This window comes from Sciurus carolinensis, unplaced genomic scaffold, assembly GCF_902686445.1.
Source record: "Sciurus carolinensis unplaced genomic scaffold, mSciCar1.2, whole genome shotgun sequence".
NCBI classification, from domain to species: domain Eukaryota; kingdom Metazoa; phylum Chordata; class Mammalia; order Rodentia; family Sciuridae; genus Sciurus; species Sciurus carolinensis.
Window position 1 is genome coordinate 367,410 of NW_025920129.1, and position 21,801 is coordinate 389,210.

The 21,801-nt window shown below is 33.1% G+C and overlaps 1 protein-coding gene and 1 pseudogene across 1 annotated transcript in view; both read left to right on the forward strand.

Moving 5' to 3' along the window:
- Positions 1–21,801, forward strand: part of LOC124974039 (prickle-like protein 2) — a 695,630-nt pseudogene that overhangs the window by 274,100 nt on the left and 399,729 nt on the right.
- LOC124974036 (sodium/hydrogen exchanger 2-like) overlaps positions 11,291–21,801 on the forward strand; it is a 69,342-nt gene continuing 58,831 nt past the window's right edge. Inside the window, exons 1-3 of the mRNA XM_047537614.1 lie at positions 11,291–11,546; positions 15,224–15,687; positions 16,208–16,458. Of these exons, the coding sequence (XP_047393570.1) occupies positions 11,291–11,546; positions 15,224–15,687; positions 16,208–16,458 (971 nt within the window). The remainder of the gene's footprint in view (positions 11,547–15,223; positions 15,688–16,207; positions 16,459–21,801) is intronic.

A 21,801-nucleotide genomic window follows, 5' to 3' on the forward strand; every position in this document is an offset into this window, starting at 1 on the left:
ATTGAACCCAGGGCTTTGTGCTTGCAAGGCGAGCACTCTACCAACTGAGCTATCTCCTCAGCCCCAGTTTTCTTTTTTATTATTATTGTAAACAAATGGGATACATGTTGTTTCTCTGTTTGTACATGGAGTAAAGGCGTACCATTTGTGTAAATATAAATTTACATAGGGTAATGTTGTTTGATTCATTCTGTTATTTTTTCCCTTCCCCCCCACCCCTCCCACCTCTCTTTTACCTCTATACAGTCCTTCCTTCCTCCATTCTTACCACCCTCCTTATCCCTAACTCTAACCCTAACACTAACCCTAACGCTAACACCTCCCACCCCCCATTATATGTCCTCATCCGCTTATCAGCGAGATCCTTGAAACCTCCTTTCTAATTTTTCATCTACATCTCCCTCCCTTTGCCTTCATCTTTCTCTTTCTCCTTATTATATATTCGGTCTCAAGTCCTTCTCCCACAATTTAGCATCAAGAGTGCTATATTAATACTATAATTAATGTTTAAGCTTTTAGCCTATTCTGTATTATTTGCACCAGTTTTTCTCACTGGTTATACAGTTGTAGATAGCATTAGTAATAAGTTTTAAAATATAGGTTTATGTATAATTAACTGTTTTAATAATTATTTTTATTTTCATTTTATTAATTTATTTTTAGTTGTTCTTTTTAATTATACATGACAGTCAAATATAGTTTGGTATATTATACATACATAGAGTATAAATTATTCTAATTAGGATTCTATTCTTGTGGTTGTACATGATGTGGAGTTACCTGGTCATGTACTCAAATATAAGGTTAAGAAAGTTATGTCCAATTAATTCAACTGTCCTTCCTATACCCCCCACCTTCCCTTCATTTCCCTTTGTCTAACTCAATGGACTTCTATTCTTCTCCTTCCCACCTTCCCTTGTTGTGGGTTAGCATCCACATATCAGAGAGAGTATTTAGCCTTTGGATTTTGGGGATTGGTTTATTTCACTTAGCATGATATTCTCCAGTTCCATCCATTTACTGGCAAATGCCATAATTTCATTCTTCTTTATGGCTAAGTAATATTCCATTGTGTATATACACCACATATTCTTTATGACCAAAATTTCAAATAATTCAATAAATAAATGGGCGAAGGAACTGAACGGGCACTTTACAGTAGAAGAAATATGAAATATATGAAAAATGTTCAACATTTCTTTATCCATTCATCAATTGAGGGGCATCTAACATTTATAGCAATTAGAGAAATGCAAATTAAAACTACACTGAGATTCCATCTCACTCCAGTCAGAATGGCAATTTTAGAGAATACAAGTAACAATAAATGTTGGTGAAGATATGGGGAGAAAGGTACACTCATATATTGCTGGTGGGACTGCAAATTGGTGCAACCATTATGGAAAGCAGTATGGAGATTCCTTAAAAAACATGGAATGGAACAACCATTTGATCCAGTTTTCCCACTCCTTGGTCTATACCCAAAGGACTTAAAATGAGCATACTACAGTGACACAGCCATACCAATGTTTATAGCAACTAAGTTCACAATAGTCAAGCTATGGAACCAACCTAGGTGCCATTAAATGGATGAATGAATAGAGAAAATGATTAACTGTTAAGTTACCATTATGAATGGCAGTTACTCTTTCCTCTCAATTGGTAATGGTGGTTGAACATAGTATATTGATTGTGGAAATTTGATGTTTTGAGACCTAGATATACTATCAACTCAGGGAAGACTGTAAAGAGAAAACTGATCACTGAAAGACATTTACATGAGAGAAGAGGACTCCATCACAACAGTGTGCAAACAAAAACTTTCAAGAAGTTGAATAAACCAACATGACACCTTCAAATATTTGTTATTCCCCATAGTAATTGAACCTACAGATAATAAAATGTACAAAATCCTTGAAAAGTAATTTAAAAAGTTGATCATTAAAATGAGTAATAAATGAAAAGATCTAAGGCATGAACTATTGGAGAAAATACAAGATAAGGAGGAGTATTTTAATAAAGAGATGGGGATTAAAAAAAACAAATAGAAGATTTGGAAATAAAATTTTCAACAAACCAATTGAAAAATTCATTTAAAAATCTATCCAATAGATTAGACAGAGTGGAAGACATAATTTGACAGCTTAAAAACAAGGTGCCTGACCTTGACCATTCAGACATTATTAAAGATAAAAAGTGACTGTTGTTAGAGTATTGAATAACAATCTTAAGGCTCATAAGCATAGAAGAAGGAGCAGAGATATAGGCTGAGAGCATTGATAATCTATTCAGTGAAAGAATAGCAGAAAATATTCTAAACCTTGGGAATGAGAAGCACATACAGAAAATGGAGTTATTTAGAGCTCCAAATAGCAAAGAGCTGAAGAGAACCTCTCTATGACATATTGTTATTATTTAGTTATGAGGTGTCCCCCAAAAGCTTACGTGTGATACAATGCAAGAATTTTAAGAGACTAATTGTTAGATTAGGATAAGTGTAAATGAACCAGTGGATCAATCTGATATGGATTAACTGGGCAGTAACTGTAGGCAGGTAGGATATGGCCAGAATAAGTACATTACTTGGGGTGTGCCTTTGGGGTTTAAAGTTTGTCCTTGGTAAGCAGAGCTCTCTTTCCGCTTCCTGGTTGCCATGTCCTGAGCTGCTTTCATCTGCCATGCCTTCTGCCTCACTTCCAGACAGGAGTTAGGGAGTCATGTGGACGGAAGCTCTGAAACCATGAGCAAAAATAAACTTTCTTTTAAGTTGTTCATGTTGTATCTTTTGGTCATACTGATGCAAAGGTGATTAAAACACACATTATAATCAAAATTCCAAAATTACAGATTGAAAGAATTTAAAGAAAGAGAAATTTGGGCTACATTTGGAGGAAAACACCAGATGAAACTAATATCAGATTTCTCAGGAGAAACACTGAAGTCCAGGAGTACTTGGTACAAATTGTTTCAAACCCTAAAAGAAAATGACTGCTGCAAATTGCTATATCCAGCAAAACAATTCTTCCAAATGTAAGAAGAAATAATAATAATAAATTCCAAGATAAGCACAAATTGAGGAATGAGAAATTCATGATTGCTAAATCACAATTGCAGAAGATAATTAAAGAAATCATACAAGCAGAACAGGAAGATAATAGCAACCAAGAAAACTCATTAAAGTATAAACATTTTAGAATAGTACATAAGTAAATGAGAATTTGGATCAAATTCACTGGAACATCAATCACAGAACACTGAAAATCAATAAAAATGGTAGAAAATAATAAATACCTCTATAATATCAATGAATGCTAATGGTCTCAAAACTCCAATTAAAAGGTAGATTGGCAGATTGGATTAAAAATCAACACCCAAATATATGTTGTCTGTATGATAAACTTCTTAGGACAAAAGTAACAGGCAGGAAGTGAAAGCTCATGCAAATGGAACCCAAAAGCAAACAGACATAGTTACTCTTACATCTAAAAAAGAAGACTTCAAGCCAAAATTAATAAGAAAATTATCATCACTTCATAATCATACTGGGAAAAATTCAACAAGAAGATATAGTGATATTAAATGTATATCCAAAATGTTCATGCATTTAATTACGCAAAACAAAAACCACTCAACATAAATGATCAGAGTGATCTCAATACAATAGTAGGTCATGATTTAAGTATTCCTCTCCTACCAATAAATAGGTCATACGTACATAAACTCAAGAAAGATACTTCTGAACAAAAACACATTATAAATCAAATGAACTTAACATTTATAGAATATTGTGTCTAACAATAGGTGAATATACTTTTCTCAGATGTTCATTGAATTTTCTCTAAAACATATCATATTTTAGGCCACAGAACTAGTCTTAGCACATACAAAATATTGATACAATTCTTTTCATTTTATCAGATCACAATGGAATTGAATTATAAAGCAACAGCAAAAACCTATAGAAATTGTATAAACACATAGAGATTGAACAATACACTTTTGAATAATGAGTCATTAAATGAATCATGGGAGAAATTTTTAAAGTTTTAGAATAAATCTTGAATAGAGGTAAAACATAAAAATCTCTGGGACTATATGAAGATGGTTTTAAGGGGAAAATTTATAGTGTCTACATAAAAATATAACAAAGATCATAAATAAATAGACTAATCATGTGTTTCAAGGTTTTAGGAAAACAAAACAAACCAATTTCAAAATCTGTAGAAGAAAGGTAATAACAAACATCAGTGTTAAAATCAATGAAATAGAGTGGCTGGGGCTGTAGCTCAGTGGCAGAGCACTTGCCTAGCATGTGTGAGGCACTGGGTTTGATCCTTGGCACCATGTAAAAAAATAAAAATGAAATAAAGGCATGCTGTCCATCTACAACTGCAAACAATTTTTAAAAAATCAATGAAATAGAGAACAAAAAAAAATCAATGCAAGTATCAGTGAAACAAAGATCTGTTTATTTGAAAAGATAAACAAGACTGATAAACCCTTAGTCAAACTAATGAAAAGAGACAAAAGCACAAATTAATAAAACCAAAGTCTAAAATGGAGATACTACATAGACACTAATGAAATCTAGAGAATCATTGGGTACAATATGGAAAATTTATAATTCAATGAATTGTAAAATTTAAAATATACCTATAATAAATTATGTGATCAATGTAGTAATAAGAAACCTCTTGCTAGGCACTGTGGTGCACTAGTGTAATCCCAGTGTCTCAGGAGACTGAGGCAGGAGGATCGCAAGTTCAAAACCAAGCTCAGTAACTTAGAAAGGCTCTGGGGGAACTTAGCATGACCCTGGGCAAATCAGCAAGACCCTGTCTCAAAACAAAACATAGAGCAGGTTGAGGAGGTGGTTCAGTTTTTAAGCAATCCTGGGTTCAATCTTTGGTATCAAGAAAAAAAAAATCCTCCCAACAATGAAAAGCCCATGTCCATATTGTTTCAAAGTTGACTTTTTACCAGTTCTTTAAAGAAGATGTAGCATCATTACTTTTCAAATTATTCCATGAAATAAAAAGGGAGGAATGATTCCAAATTCAATCTATGAATCCAGTATCAATCTGATACCAAACACAGGTAAAGAAAAATCAAGACTATTAGGGACAAATGTTCTTAAACACAATGCAAAAACTGCTAATAAAAGACTTGAAAACTGAATTTGACAACACATCAAAAAGATCATACAACATGACCATCATTCCTGTGATGCAAGACTGGTTCAATATATGTAAATCAGTAAACATAAAATATCTGATAAATAAAACTAAGGACAAAAATCACATGGTCATTTAAATAAAAGCAGAAAAGACTTCAACAAAATTCAGCACCCATTTATGTTAAAAACACTGATGAAAAAATAAACTATACATGGTATATATACACAATGGAGTTTTACTCAAACATAAAGAGGAATGGAATTATGGCATTTGCTGGTAAATGAATAAAACTGGAGAACCTCATGGTAAGTGAAGTAAGCAAGACCCTGAAAGTAAAAGGTTGGATGTTTTCTCTCATATGTGAAAGTTAGAACAAACCAAGGATTGTAAGGAAAAAAGTGGGGGCTGGGGGTGGGAGGATCCCATGAAAAAAGAAGAGAGATCATTGGAGTAGAGGAAGGGGATTGAGGGGGAAGGGAGAGGGATGGGAAAAAAGATGATTGGTGGAATGAATCTAATGAAACTTTCCTAGATAGGTATATGAATATATCACAGTGATTTTTACCTTTATGCCCATCCATAATCATAATTTTAAAAGCCTCTAAATAAATAGAAGAAAATTCGGCAGAGTAAAAGAAAGGGAATGGGGCAAAGAGGAAGTACTGGGGACTAAATTGGAGCAACTAGTATTCTATGCTTCTATAGTTATCTTAAAGTGAATCCCAATATTATGTTTGACGATAATGCACTAATAAAAATAAAGCACTGATGAAACTACATGTGGAAGGATCCTATCTCAATGTCATAAAGGATATATGTGGCAAATCCTTAAATAACAATACCAAAAGGGGAAAAACTGAAAGCATTTCCTCTAAAATCAGAAACAAGACCAGATTTCACTCTCACTTCTCCTATTCAATACTTTACTTGAATTTTTAGACAGACTTATTAGACAAAATAAAGAAAAATGCTGAGTAGAATGTGGACAACAAGGACTTCTTATACACCTTTGGTGGGAATGTAAATTTGTACTAGTATGGAGATTCCTCAAAATCAAGGAATGAAACAAACGAGTGATCCAGCAATACCACTCCTTGGTATTGTCCAAAAGAAATGGAATCACCATTGTATAGAAGTGTATATATATCCATGTTTATGGCAGCAAAATAGCCAAGTTATGGAACAAGATGAATGAAAAAAATGTGGTGTATATATACAATGGAGATTTATTCAGTCATAAAGATGAATGAAATCATGTCATTTGCAGTAACCTGAACAGTAAAATATTATGTGAAATAAGCCAGACTCAGAAAGTCAAGAGTTTTAGTTTTCTCTCATATGTGAAATCTAGAACGAAAGAAGGAAAAAAGCGTTCCCATGAAAATAGAAGGAACACAAGTAAAGTACTGGAAGAGGATCAGAAGTAGGTACTTGGGAATTAAGCTAATTACAATTTGCTATGTTAAATCTCAGTATTATGTATAATTATTTTATATTAGCAAAAGCTTTAAGAAAAATGATTGTCAAATTGGATTACAGCACATTAGAAAGTTTCTGCACAACAAAGGAAACAATCAACAGAATGAAGAGACAATGTACAGAATGGTAGAAAATCTCTTTCTGTTCACTGGACAAAGGATTAAAATTCAGAATATATACAGGACTGAAAGACTTAACCACATAAAATAAATTATTCAATAAATAAATGGACAAATAATCTAAATATACACTTTGAAAATGGGAGTACAAATGACCAATTTATATAAGAAATGTTCACTGTCTTATTATTAGGGAAATGCAAATCAAAACTTCATCCCAGTATTAAAAAAAATAAAAAATTAAAAAAATTTAAAAAATCCCAAGTGCTAATGTGAATACCAAGTAAAAGGAACCCTTATACACTGTTGCTGGGAATGTAAATTAGTATAGCTACTATGAAAAACAGAATGAAAGTTCTTAAAAACTAAAAGTAGAACAACTGTGTGATCTAAGTATATGACACCATAAAGGAATTGCAGTAAGCATACAAAAGAGATACTTGCATGCCCATGCTTATTGCTACACTAATCACAGTAGTTAAGGTATGAAATCAGCGTAGGTGCACACAGATAGTGCATAAAGAAAATATGGTATATATACACAATAGTGCACTAATTCAGTCATAAGAAAAATGAAACCCTGTTACTTGCAGGAAAGTGATATAACAGAAAGTCTCACGTTCAGCAAAGTGAGCCAGACACAGAAATTACATGATTTCTCTCACATATATAAACTAAAATCAAAAGAAACCAAAAGAATGAACTGAAAGTAGATGTAGAACTATTAGAGATTGGGAGGGTGCTTGAAGGTGAGGAGAGAAGGGAGGAGAGGGAGAGGGTAGAAGAAACAATGATGGACATGATCAAATCTCAATATATGCATATATAGTAATGCCACAGTAAAACCCATTAATTGGTACAATTAGTATGTGTTAATTACAATTTTAATAAAAAGAAAATGTGATATATATGTACAGTGGAATATTATTTATCATCAAATAATGAAATCTTATCATTTGTGGTTACATGGGTGCACCCAGAAAACATTATGCTAAATAAACTAATTTTGTAACAAAGAAAAAATATTGCATTATTCTACTTATATGTGGTATTTAAAATAGTCATATAAGCAAATAATTGAATGGTGGTTCCTAGGCATTTGGGCAAGAAGATTATGTTGAGTTGTTGCTCAAGGGGTGACGCCGTCCAGCGGAGTCAATTTGGCACAGGAGACAAATGAGTAGCGAGGCTCTTGAATTCGGAACAGTTTATTGTAGATTCAGGAAACCCGGAAACTCCGGCAATCAAGGAGAGTTGGTTTATATCCCCTCCAGGGGGTGAAGGGTAGGGCTGACGCCAATTATTAGGCGAGGAGCTAGCCTTCAGGTCAAAACGGGCAGGCACGATCAGGAGCACTCGGGAACACATGTGCACACATTGTGTGCCTGGACTTAATTGAATACGGCCAATGATAAAACACCTGGGTGTGCTTATGTTAACCGACTTCCTCACCCGCTGATGTGATCAAAACAACTTCTGGCTGACTGCCAGGCACCATCTTGGCATAGTCCGTATGGCATTGCCCCAGCAAATGGGTATGTTTCATTTATGTAAGATTATAGAGATCTGTAAATGGACTACACAAATTAATAATATATTGTTCTCTAATGTTAATACATTGTTTTTCATGTTAAGTGTTGTCACCATGCACACACATGCACAATTGCAAACACAGAAGTATAAACAAACACACACACAAAAGAATATAAGGAAATTTTTCAAAGTGATGGGTAATTTTAATACCTTGATTGTGGTGATATCATGGATATATACATATATCCATACTCATCAAGATGTATACATTAAATATGTGCAATTTTGTTATATAAATTATATCTCAGTAAAGCATACAAATTTCAAAAATGAAATAATGTATGCATACACAATATATTCAACAATGTTCACAGCAGCCTTTTAAAGAATAACCCCAAACCAGTAACAACTGAAATGCCCATCATCCTGAGAATATATGAACAAATTTTTGTATATGCACATAATGGAATCCATCTCAGCCACAAAATATCAAACTTGTGATACATGTAAAAATATGGATAATTTTTAGAGATATTATGCTGAATAAAAGAAGCAATACAAAGGAGTACATACTGCATGATTCAATTTAGATGAAGTTCATGAATTGGAAAAATCAATCTATGTTGCAAACAATCAAAACAGCAGGTGCCTGGGGGTTAGTGAGGAATAGTTTAAAAAGGAGTATGAGAGAAAGGTTCTATATCTACTTTTGGGTGGTACTTACAAATGTTCATATAAATTGTCAAAAACTCATCAAACAGCACTTAAAAATGCATATTTATTAAATGAAAGTTATACATCTATAAAAAAAGGAATGGTGAGATATTTTTCTAATCATGCATGGATGGCTTTCCACAGATCCTAAAATGATAGCATTATATGATTCTGGCATAAAAGGCTAGACCTAGAAAAAAAAGGTACATCAATATTGAATATTCCATGCCTAATGTGATTACTCCAGAATTTGGTCTAATGGAAACTTAGAATATAATTACTGAGAATAGTGGTCAGTTGCAAATTAGCAGTCTATTCTAAAACAAAAGTGAAAAGCTAAATGTTGGGTATGGGTTGATCATAAGTGAAATAGCAAATGGAAAAGTTTATAGGGGAAATAATACGAGGTTCTTAGGTTTCAAAAACATGCCTCAATTTTAAAAAGTAGACTACTTTTCAAGAAAGTCTTCCTGTCGACAAATCAAAACCATATGCATTAGTGAGTCTATGTCTCCAAATGTTTTCCTCTTTGATGAAAAATGGGTCATTGATTTATCATTAGCCGTTAGGTTGGATGGTGTTTAGGCAGCTAAGAAAAATTTGGGTCATTGATGTATGCAGTAGCCTAAGGCACCCATATTTTAATTACCCATGTTCTCTATGAATAGTCAAGCACGTTGTTAACACCAAGGCATTCTATTTTATGAAATATTTATTTAATTACTTTAGTTCTTTCTACCTCTCTTTCTTTCCTTCCATCCTTTTTTCCTTCTTATTTTCTTCCCTCCCCTGTCCACCATCCCTCCTCCACATCATCTCTCTGTATCTTTCGTTCTCTCTATAAAGGTAATTTTATTTTTGTTAAAGTTCAAAAAAATTACCGGGAAAATATTTCCCAATGTTTACCATGTAATTTAGCAGTGTTCTGATCACATAGAAAATAAGAAAGCATAAATTTCCTGGTATCACATATATTTGTATTGCCATAATACTGAAAGCACACATATAACTTTCAAAGTATACCCATCACCAATTCCTGTGATTTTTTTTCGTTGCATACCTCCAGAAAGCATTGCTTTAGTTTAAATATCCTAACCTTAAGAAAATGATCTGGTTTGTTTAATTTTAGAAGTAAAAATATAATTACAGGGAAGGGATAAAATTAATAAAAGAATGTATAATAATGCAGAATAAATACAGAGATGTAGTAAAAGGTAAAATAGTAGTAAGGAAAATACATCATCTATGTCAGCATGGTATAGTATTTACAGGTATGCATGTATGTGTCTGGATATGTTAAGTAGCTTGATTACGGAAATCATTTCACAATATGTATAAATATCAAAACACCACATAGTATACACTTTAAATATATATATATATATATATATATATATTTTCAGTTATACCTCAATAAATCTGGGAAAAATGGAAAAGTCATGATAATACAGGAATTGCAACTATTCAAGAGGTCAGCCTCACTGGTGAAATATCACTAAGTTTTATATTCATCAAACTAGTACGCGTTGGTCATAATGAAACCTGAATAATTTGATAAGGAAATTAAAGGAGCATAATGCTCATGATTTGGAAGTGGGAGCAGAAATTTCTTGGCCTTCTTTGAAATCTCTATCAAAAGTCATCACATGGATTACAGGAATTACAGTAAAATAATAATATTTGCTCTGTTCTTAACAACTATGCCATATAATCAGAATAAATACAGTGATTTTTTCCAAGAATTTTTAAGAGAGACTGATTTATGTTTTCAATCCTTCTACTCTCTCTGTTAAAAGCAAGCCATGTGACTTCTAGTTTTATTCCTGCCCAAAGAACCCTAGTTAGGTTTCTTGTGTGCAGACCCCTTGATAGACCTTAAGAGGTTTAGGAATTCTTCTTGAATATTTTTTCCTGATCTACAAGGAATGAAGAAATCTCATGGTAAGAAAATAGATTTACAAGTGACTAGAATATAGTTTATAGGGGTTTTCCTTGGTTGAGAGTTAGGACTGAGGTTAAAATCTTTTTCCATGTCAATCAATGATTTTCCCCAGAACACTCCCTTTGCTGACTACTGGCTCTAATCTCATTTCAGGGTATTGCAACCTATCATTTATCTGCAGGCACTCCAGGGAGCTGCTGGAGTGTTCACTGATCTACTAAGTGCTAGCCAGCAGGTCTAAGGGTTAGAGACAGCAAACCACATTGAGAGGAGAGGTTGGGGATAATATTAAACTACTTTAGCAAGGATAGCCTGCAGAGCTGTTGATGGCCTGTGGGCTAGGGCTCCTGTTGCATCTGCTGCTGGGGCAGCTCTGCTCCCAGCTTCTAGGAACCTTCGGGAATAGTATGCAGTACCACCTGGACCTGCAGACAGACAATGGCAGCTGGGGGCTGGAAGAAACACAGGACAATGGCTCAGAGGTTTCGACTCACACACTCCTCTTCTCCCTGGATTACCAGCATGTGCAGGTTCCTTTTGAGATCACACTCTGGATTATGTTAGCCTCTCTGGCAAAGATAGGTAAGTGGAGCCCAAGGTTCTCCCATAAAGTTTTCCGATTGGGACTCCTTGGGCTTTTCTGGATACTAAGAAAGGTGCCCTTTGCTTACTATACTAGAGAAAAGCAAGCTGAAACATTTGCCTCCTGCTGCCTGCCAGAATAACCTTTTCTTTATAGAAAAATCTCCACTCGGCAGTGATTATATTCGGATGATGTTGGTGGTCTCCAAGCCAAAGGTGGGAACAGGCCCAGCCAGGTGTAATATTCAGAGGGTTGCTGTTGTTCAAGGGATATGTGGAGACAGTATAACACTGAAAGGAAGAGCAGGTAAATGTTATTAGTTTGTTTCTAGATACTAACTGGCCTGAGTCTTTATTGTAGACTTCCCTTCACAGGAAGCTTCTTACATTTTCCAGGTAGAAAAGAAATTTTCTACCTTTAAAAAAGAAATTCCTTTTTGTTCCTATTTAGCATTTTAGGTGGAGAACACAAAAGATAAACCAAGCAAATAGAACAGAAGAACATTTTTTAACCTATTTAGACTTTAGGAACATCCTAAATTACTAGTCTTATAAACTTCCTAAGGTGAGTTCAGTTATTTCTTTTATGCTCATTAATAATCTATCTGGCTCTTACTGTGGTGATCTTAAAATTATGAGCCCATTAAAAGTTCAAAGTGTATATTTTTATTACTTTTTTATAGGCTTATAACCAAAAACAATGCCAGGAAAATATGGCAGACTACAGAATTTTGTTATTTTAAAATGAGTTTATTGGTTCTCAAAAAATCAAGTTTAGCATTACAATGATTAAATTACTTTATAAACATAGTTTCAGAATTAACAAAATGTATTAATTGATTTTGACACACACAAGATCCATAGATTCACAACATGATAGATTGTCCAAGCTGGGAAAATCCTTAGATATTATTCTCATTCAAGCCCCCAAATTTCATCCATTCTCTTTTATAGATCGCATATCTGAAGGTTAGAGAGAGAAGATAATTTGCCACATTCATAAATCAGAATTAGAATGCTCATCTTCTGCTTTCTTTATCAGAAATACATGTTATTTTGGGTGACAATAATTATCATATATGAATAGTTAAGCTCCTTTTATATTTTATATTTTGCAGAACTAAATATATTGGTAGCAAAAAGGGTATAATTAAATATTAATTTGAGGATCACAGGGCAAAAGTTACCACCTAAAAGTTAATGCTTGACTGTGATTGTCCCAACAAATCAGGTTTCATCATTTGCTCCCAAAATCAAACGAATAAACTAGTGGTAAAAAGCAGGAAAGGAACTTCAATCAGTATAGCCATATCGGGAAAGCAAAGTGAGATCAAGGATTTTAGCATCGTCTTCAGAATACTTACGTGAACTTTAAGTTTAAATAGAGGTGGAATTGAGTCAGGTGGAGGTAATCAGTATGTATAATTAAGTGGTCTTGGTTAAACTGTAGTCTAATTGATCATTATCTCTGGTCTGGTTCTGTGAGTTTTCTCAGGTGAAGTCCTTATTACTTGAGGTGGCAATCACCATTTGCTCCCTATGATGTTTACCTATGAGACATGTGATCCTGGATGAAGAAAATTTGGCTTCAATGAGACGATTGCTCCTGCTTAGGGGTGTAGTATCATCATGTGGTGAACTTTTTTGCAAGGCTCTGCTCTTCTTAGGAGATGTAGGGCAATGGCTGGAGACTTCTAGGTGCAAATCCAGGGGGTCTAGAAAGCTGACAATGGAATGTGCCTGCAAATCTTGAAAATACCTTGTACCTTGGTATCCTCAGTCTTGAAAGGGGATGAGGTAGGATAGGTAAACTTAGGGCTAATAAACCATGTATTTCCAATGTTTAGATGTGCCCTCTTTAAATGATTAACATGCCTATGTGCAGAGCCCAACAGGAATCTGAAGACCGGTATGAAATGAAGGCAGAAATGTCAGGCATTATTGTGCTTTTAGCTACCCACTGGGCATTCACAGGCCCAAATGAAGAGTCAGTGCTTTTAGCAAAATCAGCTCCTAGTTCTCTGTTATGTAACCCATTTGCAGTTGTTTGAATAGTTTTATATTGAACTATTGCAGATAGATAATTTTTGCCATAAGTTTAGTAAGAGAATATAAACAAAAACTCCATTATTAGCATTAATTCATTCATTCAACAAATATTTTCTGAGCTTATTTTATATGTGTAATACTATGTTGAGTCCATGGGGTATAGAACTAAGATTTCATCTTTACTCTGAGGAACTTTCAGATTATCTCAATACATAGAAGAAAGAAATCATTCTATAGCAGATAAAGAGGGAAGTAGAATGACATAATGCAAAGAACAGATTAATTTAAGGTAATTTTATTCCTATATTTTTGAAAATATATTTTTGCTATATTTATCATTCCTATATTTTTGCAAATTTAGGAACCAGTGCCTAGCGCACAGTAGGCAATCAATATGTGTGCATTGACTTAATGAGATATTTTTGTACCTAATTTTTATAATTATAAAATGGGAATAACAGTATTTACCTTGTATTGGTGTGATTAGAGAATCAAATGGAAGAATACATATAAAAGCACATTATACAACCATTGTGAAATAAAATATAGTTCAGAAGCCAACTGCCTTTCTTTTCTAAATGTGCATTTATTGCTTATTTGACAAGTATCTGTTCAGCTATTTCTATTTGCCAGCACTTTGCTAAGGGATAAACATAAAAAATTAACCTCAAAAATAAGAAATTTGTAGCCAAATTAATTAGTTGGTATATTAGAAATGTATTTCAGATAGTGACCAGGAAAACAATTAAGGGGATGGATTACCCAGATAACCTTTAATTTCCTTTCTGTAGCACAGGAATTTCATAATAACTAGAATCATTATCTGAGGTTTAAGATAAGGTAGCTCTTAAAGATGTGATATTTAATATAGGGCAAAGGTAAAAGAATACAGGATAAATACAGGATGAGACTTATACCATGTAGGCTGCTAGATGGGGCTGCATTTCTCACTTGGTTTAAAAGACTCATGTGCTTCTAAAAGAGAAAACAAACTTTATAAGGATTGCATTTTTGATTACCCAATGCATAAGTTAATGTAAACCTAAGTTTGTCAAACTTCCCAAATGACCACTCGCTAGGAGTCAGGGCACCTGGCTTGGCTGTCATCCCTGCTTTGTCACATATTCAACTATGTAATCAAGAAAAGTCACCCTGCTCCTCTGGACTGAGTTTCCTTATAAATAATTAGTCCTTATCAATAAACAAGTAGCTATGATTACTAAAGTTTATTTTTGCTCTTATTATGCAAAGAAGACATTAGAATTATTGTTCTCAGCTATATATATTAGGCTATTGATGTATATCACTGTAATTGTGAGAATAATAGAAGAACATATCTAGTTGATAACAAGTATTGTATGTATTTTAAAATATACACACACCTTTGAAAATGATCTTCTTGTTAATAATGAATGCTATTATTCTATTAGTAAATACATTTCCTTTATAGAGACAAATGCCTTTGTCTATGACTTTGCACCTCTTAATCATTATTAAAATGGAAAATGTGAGATGACTGAGGAGCTATTTTCCTGAAATCACGAGGCTTGACTAGAGGGTTAACTTACATATGAAGGTGATTGATAATGAAGATGTTGTAATACTCATATCTTTTCTCTCTTTTGCAGGATTTCACCTCTATAATAAAATGCCCACTGCAGTTCCTGAAAGCTGCCTCTTGATATTTGTAGGTCTCATCATGGGAGGACTAATTTACAGTTTAAATGACCAATCTCCGCCAGTAATGGACAGTGACATATTTTTTCTGTACTTACTTCCACCAATAGTCCTTGAGGCAGGGTATTTTATGCCCAGTCGGCCCTTTTTTGAGAACATTGGAACCATTCTCATGTATGCTGTAGTTGGAACCATGTGGAATGCTTTTGGAATTGGTCTTTCTCTCTATGGCCTATGTCAGGTGAAGTACTTCAATCTTCAAGATGTATCATTGCTTCATAACCTTTGGTTTGGTAGTTTGATTGCTGCTGTAGATCCTGTGGCTGTTCTCTCTGTATTTGAAGAAATACATGTGAATGAGAAGCTTCATATTTTGGTATTTGGAGAATCCCTCCTTAATGATGCTGTTACTGTTGTAAGTATTTCAGCCATGGGATTTCTGGGTAATGAATTAGTTCCCTTAAGATCACCTCTGACATTTAGAATTAAATTCTAGTTTAGGTCATAATTGAGAAAGTTAGGTCTAGAAATAAGTCTATATATTTAGAGAATATGATTTAACAGTGACTAACATGTTTTAAAAGTGACAAGGCTTCCTTGACACTATGTTAATCTTCTATTAGTTTATTAGTTGAAAAGTGAGATAAATCTTTTGAAGGCCATGATCTTTTTAGTCATGTCAATTAAGAACATCTTAGTCATGAAAGCTATCTTCACAGTACATCAGAAAAATTTCAAACATAATCATGCATAGTTTGATGGTGATCTGTGATCTGTAGAAATATTGATATGGGGAAGCCTGCTAAAGACTTATGTTGAGTGGCATTAGGAGTTAGAAGACTTCAAAGTTGAGTAACTCACAAGTTAGAAGGGTAGATAGGGTAGAATTTAGGACTTTTTTGATTGATTCATTTGCTATAATCTTTCTCATGCAGGTACTGTATAAACTGTTCAAGTCTTTCAATGAAATGCCATCTATCAAACTTGTGGATATTTTGGCTGCAATAGGAAAATTCTTTTTAGTTGGAATAGGAGGAGTTTTCATTGGGTTCCTGTTTGGCATGTTTGCTGCCTTTACCACACGTTTTACCAAGACCATCCGGGTCATTGAACCCCTTTTTGTCTTTCTATATAGTTATCTCTCCTACCTGACAGCAGAAATGTTTCATCTCTCAGGCATCGTGGCGTAAGTATCTGGATAAGTCTTTGATCTAGATATTTGTTTTTTAGGGATTGAGTCTCATTTTCTACTAGAAATCCAAGAAACTGCATCTCCTAGATATGGGAACAAGATCCTCCCTTTGTTCTCTTCTAGGACTTCCTGTTATCTCTAATAGAGCCACTTAGTCACAGTACTGCTAGTTTATTTGGAACTAAGTTTATGGGGCTCCTTCTAGAGGTTAAATTGCCACACCTCAACTACTTTACCTATATTGAAGTAGTGGGCTAGAAAGTCAAAATGAATCCCTCATTTTATGGACATGGAGCTACCTGAACCAATTCTCTATCTTTGAAGGTGTGAATCATTTCCTCAACAGATCAATGTGTCTGAGCATAATAGCATTCCTGGGTGTAATTAGACAGTATATCACTTGAGTAAGTTTGAAATTTACTGTTCTGGTAGAGGTGAATTTTCTGCAATAACAAAGAATTTTTTTATTGCTTCTTTTGTAAACCATACAGAGTATACTGTTTTTCCTTTATCTATCACTGGCATTAACCAGTGATGAAAATCCTATGTGTTTAATAGTTAACCTGCAAAGGCTGAATGCTCACGTCTTAAGTTGAACAGTATTAGCATCTAAATGTTTTTTCATTAGGGTTTAGACAGATCATCCCATTTACGACATTAGAAAAAAAGTAATGAAATACTTAAATACAAAGTTGCAGGTTTTCTAGAAGCTTAGATAGAAAAAAATTGAAAAGATTGATTTAAATTAATTTCCAAAGAACTAATGCCTCTATGTTACTCCAGGGTCTAAAAGGATTTACTGAGAATAATAAATGTCATGGTGCTGTAACTAGAATTAGTTTGTTTTAGATGAAAATGTTCTAAATTGAAAGTAAGAATACTATCTCGGACCTGGGTGATTATACATTAAATTGTTAAGAGATGTAGTTTGGGCTTTCAATTGTCTTTTGTTTTATTGTCTGCTATTACCCTTTATGAAAGACAAGAGTGAAGAAATGTATGGAATTGAATGAAACAATTGAAATTTAATCCTAATCCAGGGCATTGTTCAGAGCTTTTAAAATGGTATTTTAAAGTGACTTCCTTTTGAGCCCCTAGACTTTCACAAAACTTTGCAATATGGAGATCTTTGGTAGGTTTGTATTGAGTCTTTAAAGAATAAATCATAGGAAAAACAATGTTGCCAAATCTACCTGTTTCCTTTGAAATTTCCTGAACTTAACTTCCTTAAATGTAGAATATTTATTTTGGGTTATGATTACAAGTATCCTTTGGGGCTACAATCTGATAATCTTGTTTATTTTGACTGAAAAAGATAATGGAAAGAGATCTATCCTTATTTTCTATGGAGATAGGTTCATAAATCCCATTACATAATACAGATTTTTATTTAGATAATTTAACATAGGACTTTAGGTGAATTTTTAATTTAAAATTATATTAATATTGTTTTAAAAAATAAGCAATTTATGTGTTTATGTATTAATCTCTGTATTACCTAAATTGTAATTACTTTGAATGTAGTTGAAAAAGAGCAGAACAAACATGATTTAAAACATTTAAGAAAATCCTTTTCTTAGACCTTGTATTAATTTGAACATTAAACTGAAAATACTGTATTAAGAAATTGAGCACTGATGTATTGGTCACCTAAAGACCATAGGATATTTGAGTATACAATTAAAAATAATAATAATTCATAATTTAGATAAAATTATTGAAATAAGAGTCAATTCGTATATTTAAAAATGTACTTGAAAAACTAAAATTTTATCTTTTTATGTGTTGGAAACAGTAAAGTTCCTCCAAAACTTTCTGAGCTTTACTTCTTTCATCTGTTAAATGTGGATAAAAATATCTATTTTATAGTATGATTGTAAAAAATATAAAATAATATATTAACTGAGTGTTATTTAAATATAAAAATATTTTTGTCATTGTGAGGTTATTTGTTGATTGGATCGCTGTGATAACCATGAAGCAATCACTGGTATAATGTTACTTTGGGGACGATTTCTCTCCCTTCTATTTTATTCCAAAGTCCAATAATTTGAAAAAGAGGCATGAAACACCTGCACCCATTCAAGCATTGATTGCTTTTTCAGAAATGAGTTGCATATGAATAAGTAGCTACTTAGGGGATTATTGGTTCTCAGAATGGTCAATGTCATCATTGATTTTTGTGTGCATATGTTGGGGGTGGAAATAGGAAGAAAGCATATTGTATGAAAAGTAATTAAAAGTCTATTAGGAGATTTGTGAGGATGAACACTGTTTTCAGCCTAAAACTATAAAGTACCCATTCTTAGTGACGGTGCTTTTAATAGTGGTGCATTGCCTCCATTTGGAACTAATTTTGTTCCTTTTCAATAATACATTGCTTCTGAAGTCAATAAGTCCACAGTTACTGATATTTCAAGCACAGATTTTATTAGATCAAATTGCTTTTTACTTTGGGCATTTCTTGATACAAATTCAACCCACTAGCACCATTAATTTTCGTATTTAAAATTTATGTTAAAATTTTGAGCTTTTTTTTACAATGAAAACATATTGTTGTATACATACATGTCTTCATATTAGTACTCTTTTGAGATTAACAACCAAGGTTATATTTCCATTTAGAAACTTGACAATATGCTTTTTATCACCATTATACTTTGTTACCTCTTTTAAAGCTTGGCAAATATGAATTTGCTTTCCCAGGTTTCAAATTGATTTGTATTTTATTCACAAAAGTGCTTTACGCTATTGATGCCTAATAGCATAGGTAAGAGAACAATGATTCTTAATTAAGTATGGTTGGGTCAGAGAGCTGTGACTGTCTAACATTGTTTTTGAGACTCTTAGAAAATAGTAGGCATTGTTATTTAATGTTAGGTTGACACTTCTTTTTGCCTGGTATCATTTCTGTTTATAATTAATGAAGTATGCCATTCATTGGCTCTGCAAAAAATATTGTATCAAAATTATAGTGCAGAAAGTAGAAGTCAATTTCTCATATTGTGTCCTCAAAAGCATCTTTAGATAAATGATAATTCTGTCTAAAGAAAATTATTTTTTGTAATAAACTTATAATTTCTATTTGGGAATTTAGAAAAAATTATTTTATATTCAAATGAAAACTGAATTCATAATTGTAGCTAAAATACTCAAAATGAATTCTTATTTAAAAATTTTATGGTTCTGTGGATGAATTCCAGGACTTCATGCATGCTAAGTAAGTACTCTACCACTGAGCCATACCATTAGCCCAAAAGGGTATTCTTTTTATATTCTTATTTTGTTCCTCTGAACAAAAGGAAAAAATAACACATAAATTATGAAAGAAAGGGATTGCTATAGAACATTAGGATTCAGAAAGATTTTCTGTGTAGTGATACGCACTATTTTTGTAAGATCAAAATACACTATAAAGCTATTATTGTGCATTTAAAGTGAACTACAAAAACAAAGCACTAGAATTTAAGAAGATTCTAGCTTAGGTCTCCAGGTTTATGATGAGTTTGAACTACATTGGTTGGTAACTTTAAAAATTGATCTATATTACAATATGATGATGCTTTATCCAAGAAAGTTATATAAAGCAGCATAAAAATGCCCTATATAATGTCATTTCTATAGTATATCATAACACTACTTAGCTTTCTAACTGTGGAAATGTACTAGATGTTCCACTTTCTTATCTGAAATGGTGGAATGCTGTGTGTCTGTGAAGATAAGAGCTCTTTCACTTTTGGAAGGAATTTTTCTTCTGTCCCACCAACATACAGATGACTTTACTTGGTAACTGTTATCATCATTACCCTATGCTTCCACTTAAGTACTTTCTATACTAGTTTCACATCTTAAATACTAAACTTAAATTCATGTGAAGCCCTTGTTCAAAATAAATGAAATCAGAAATTTTGGCTATAGCACATATTTCATTTTAATGATAGACATGGCAAGTGTGAGAGCATTTCTTAAAGATATCAATAGAACCACAGAATATGAAATATTTTATTTTTGTTTCCTTTAAAATTGATGAAACCTATCCATGTTACAATACTTTGGACTAGTTGAAGGGATACTTGTATAATTAATCAATGAAAAAACAGGTAATTTTCCCCTGCTCCCCAATAAAAGCTGCTCCCTGGATATAGCTGTTCTTGATCCCCAATTCCCCCTTTTAATTCAAATTTTCCAAGGCTCTGCTGGATGGGTCTTCTGCAAAGCTTCTGTGGCCCACCCAGCTTGCTCAATTCTGGAATTGCAATGCCAACACAGTTCTCAGGAAAAAAGCAACTTTTTTTTTTTTTTTGCTGAGAATAATACAGGAAGCAAGATCTGTAGCAGCTTTCCCACTGTGGGTTCTCAGTTGTCACTTTTTGAAAGATTATAAAAAAGAGTGGTGAACGACTAGGGGAATTTTAGATAAGACATCATGAGACCACTTCTATAAAATGAACTACTTGTATTAATCATGCTTCTATGACTCATACCCAGACTGCTCTACAGAGAAATACATCTAGGAAGTGAGTAGATGACATTCTTAAGTAACCTCTATTTAAGGAAGAAGTTAAAGTGAATTTCTTAAAGAACTGTAATGAGTCAATGACAGACATGACCTTTCATTTTAGAATTTAATTACTAAGAAACTCTTTTACTCCTATGGCAAATCAATACTTGAAACTTTAATTAAAATTCAACATCTAGTTTTAAAGACTCTTGAGAATCTTCCATCAAGAAAAGAACAAAAAATTAAGCTAGCACATAAAAATCAAAACTAATTGTATTATGAGAATAAGATGTTTACGAATTTTATTTTTTAAAATCTTATTTGGATTCTAGGTCTTCCCTATAAATGATCTACAGAGTTTGTGCAGTGCTGTGACTTCTGCAAAAAGGAACTTTATTGACCTAATAAAATGTATTTTAACAGTGTGAAATCCTTCATTGTTATCTAGGTCAATGATATTTAAAATGTGACCCATGGACCTGTGCTGGTCTATAAACTGTTGGTTAGTATACAAATTGAAAACTTTTATAGCATCTAATATTCTGCTAAACATAATAATTGATAGGGACTTGTATTTTGTAGGACTCCTTTTTATTCCATTTTTTCTAGTAGTTCTTATTGTTATTAACAGAAACTGATTTTTCATTACAGATAATTTGGTCTCTTACCCAGACCAAAATGAACTCAGGAAATAGCCATTTACTACCTGAATAAGGGAAGCTTTTAGAATATATGAGGCACCATATCAGAAGCTGGTCATATAGAAATGAATAAGGCTGAGACCTGTATGAATGCAGTGGAGGAAGAATGGGAGGTAGATGGTAAATTATAGTGCA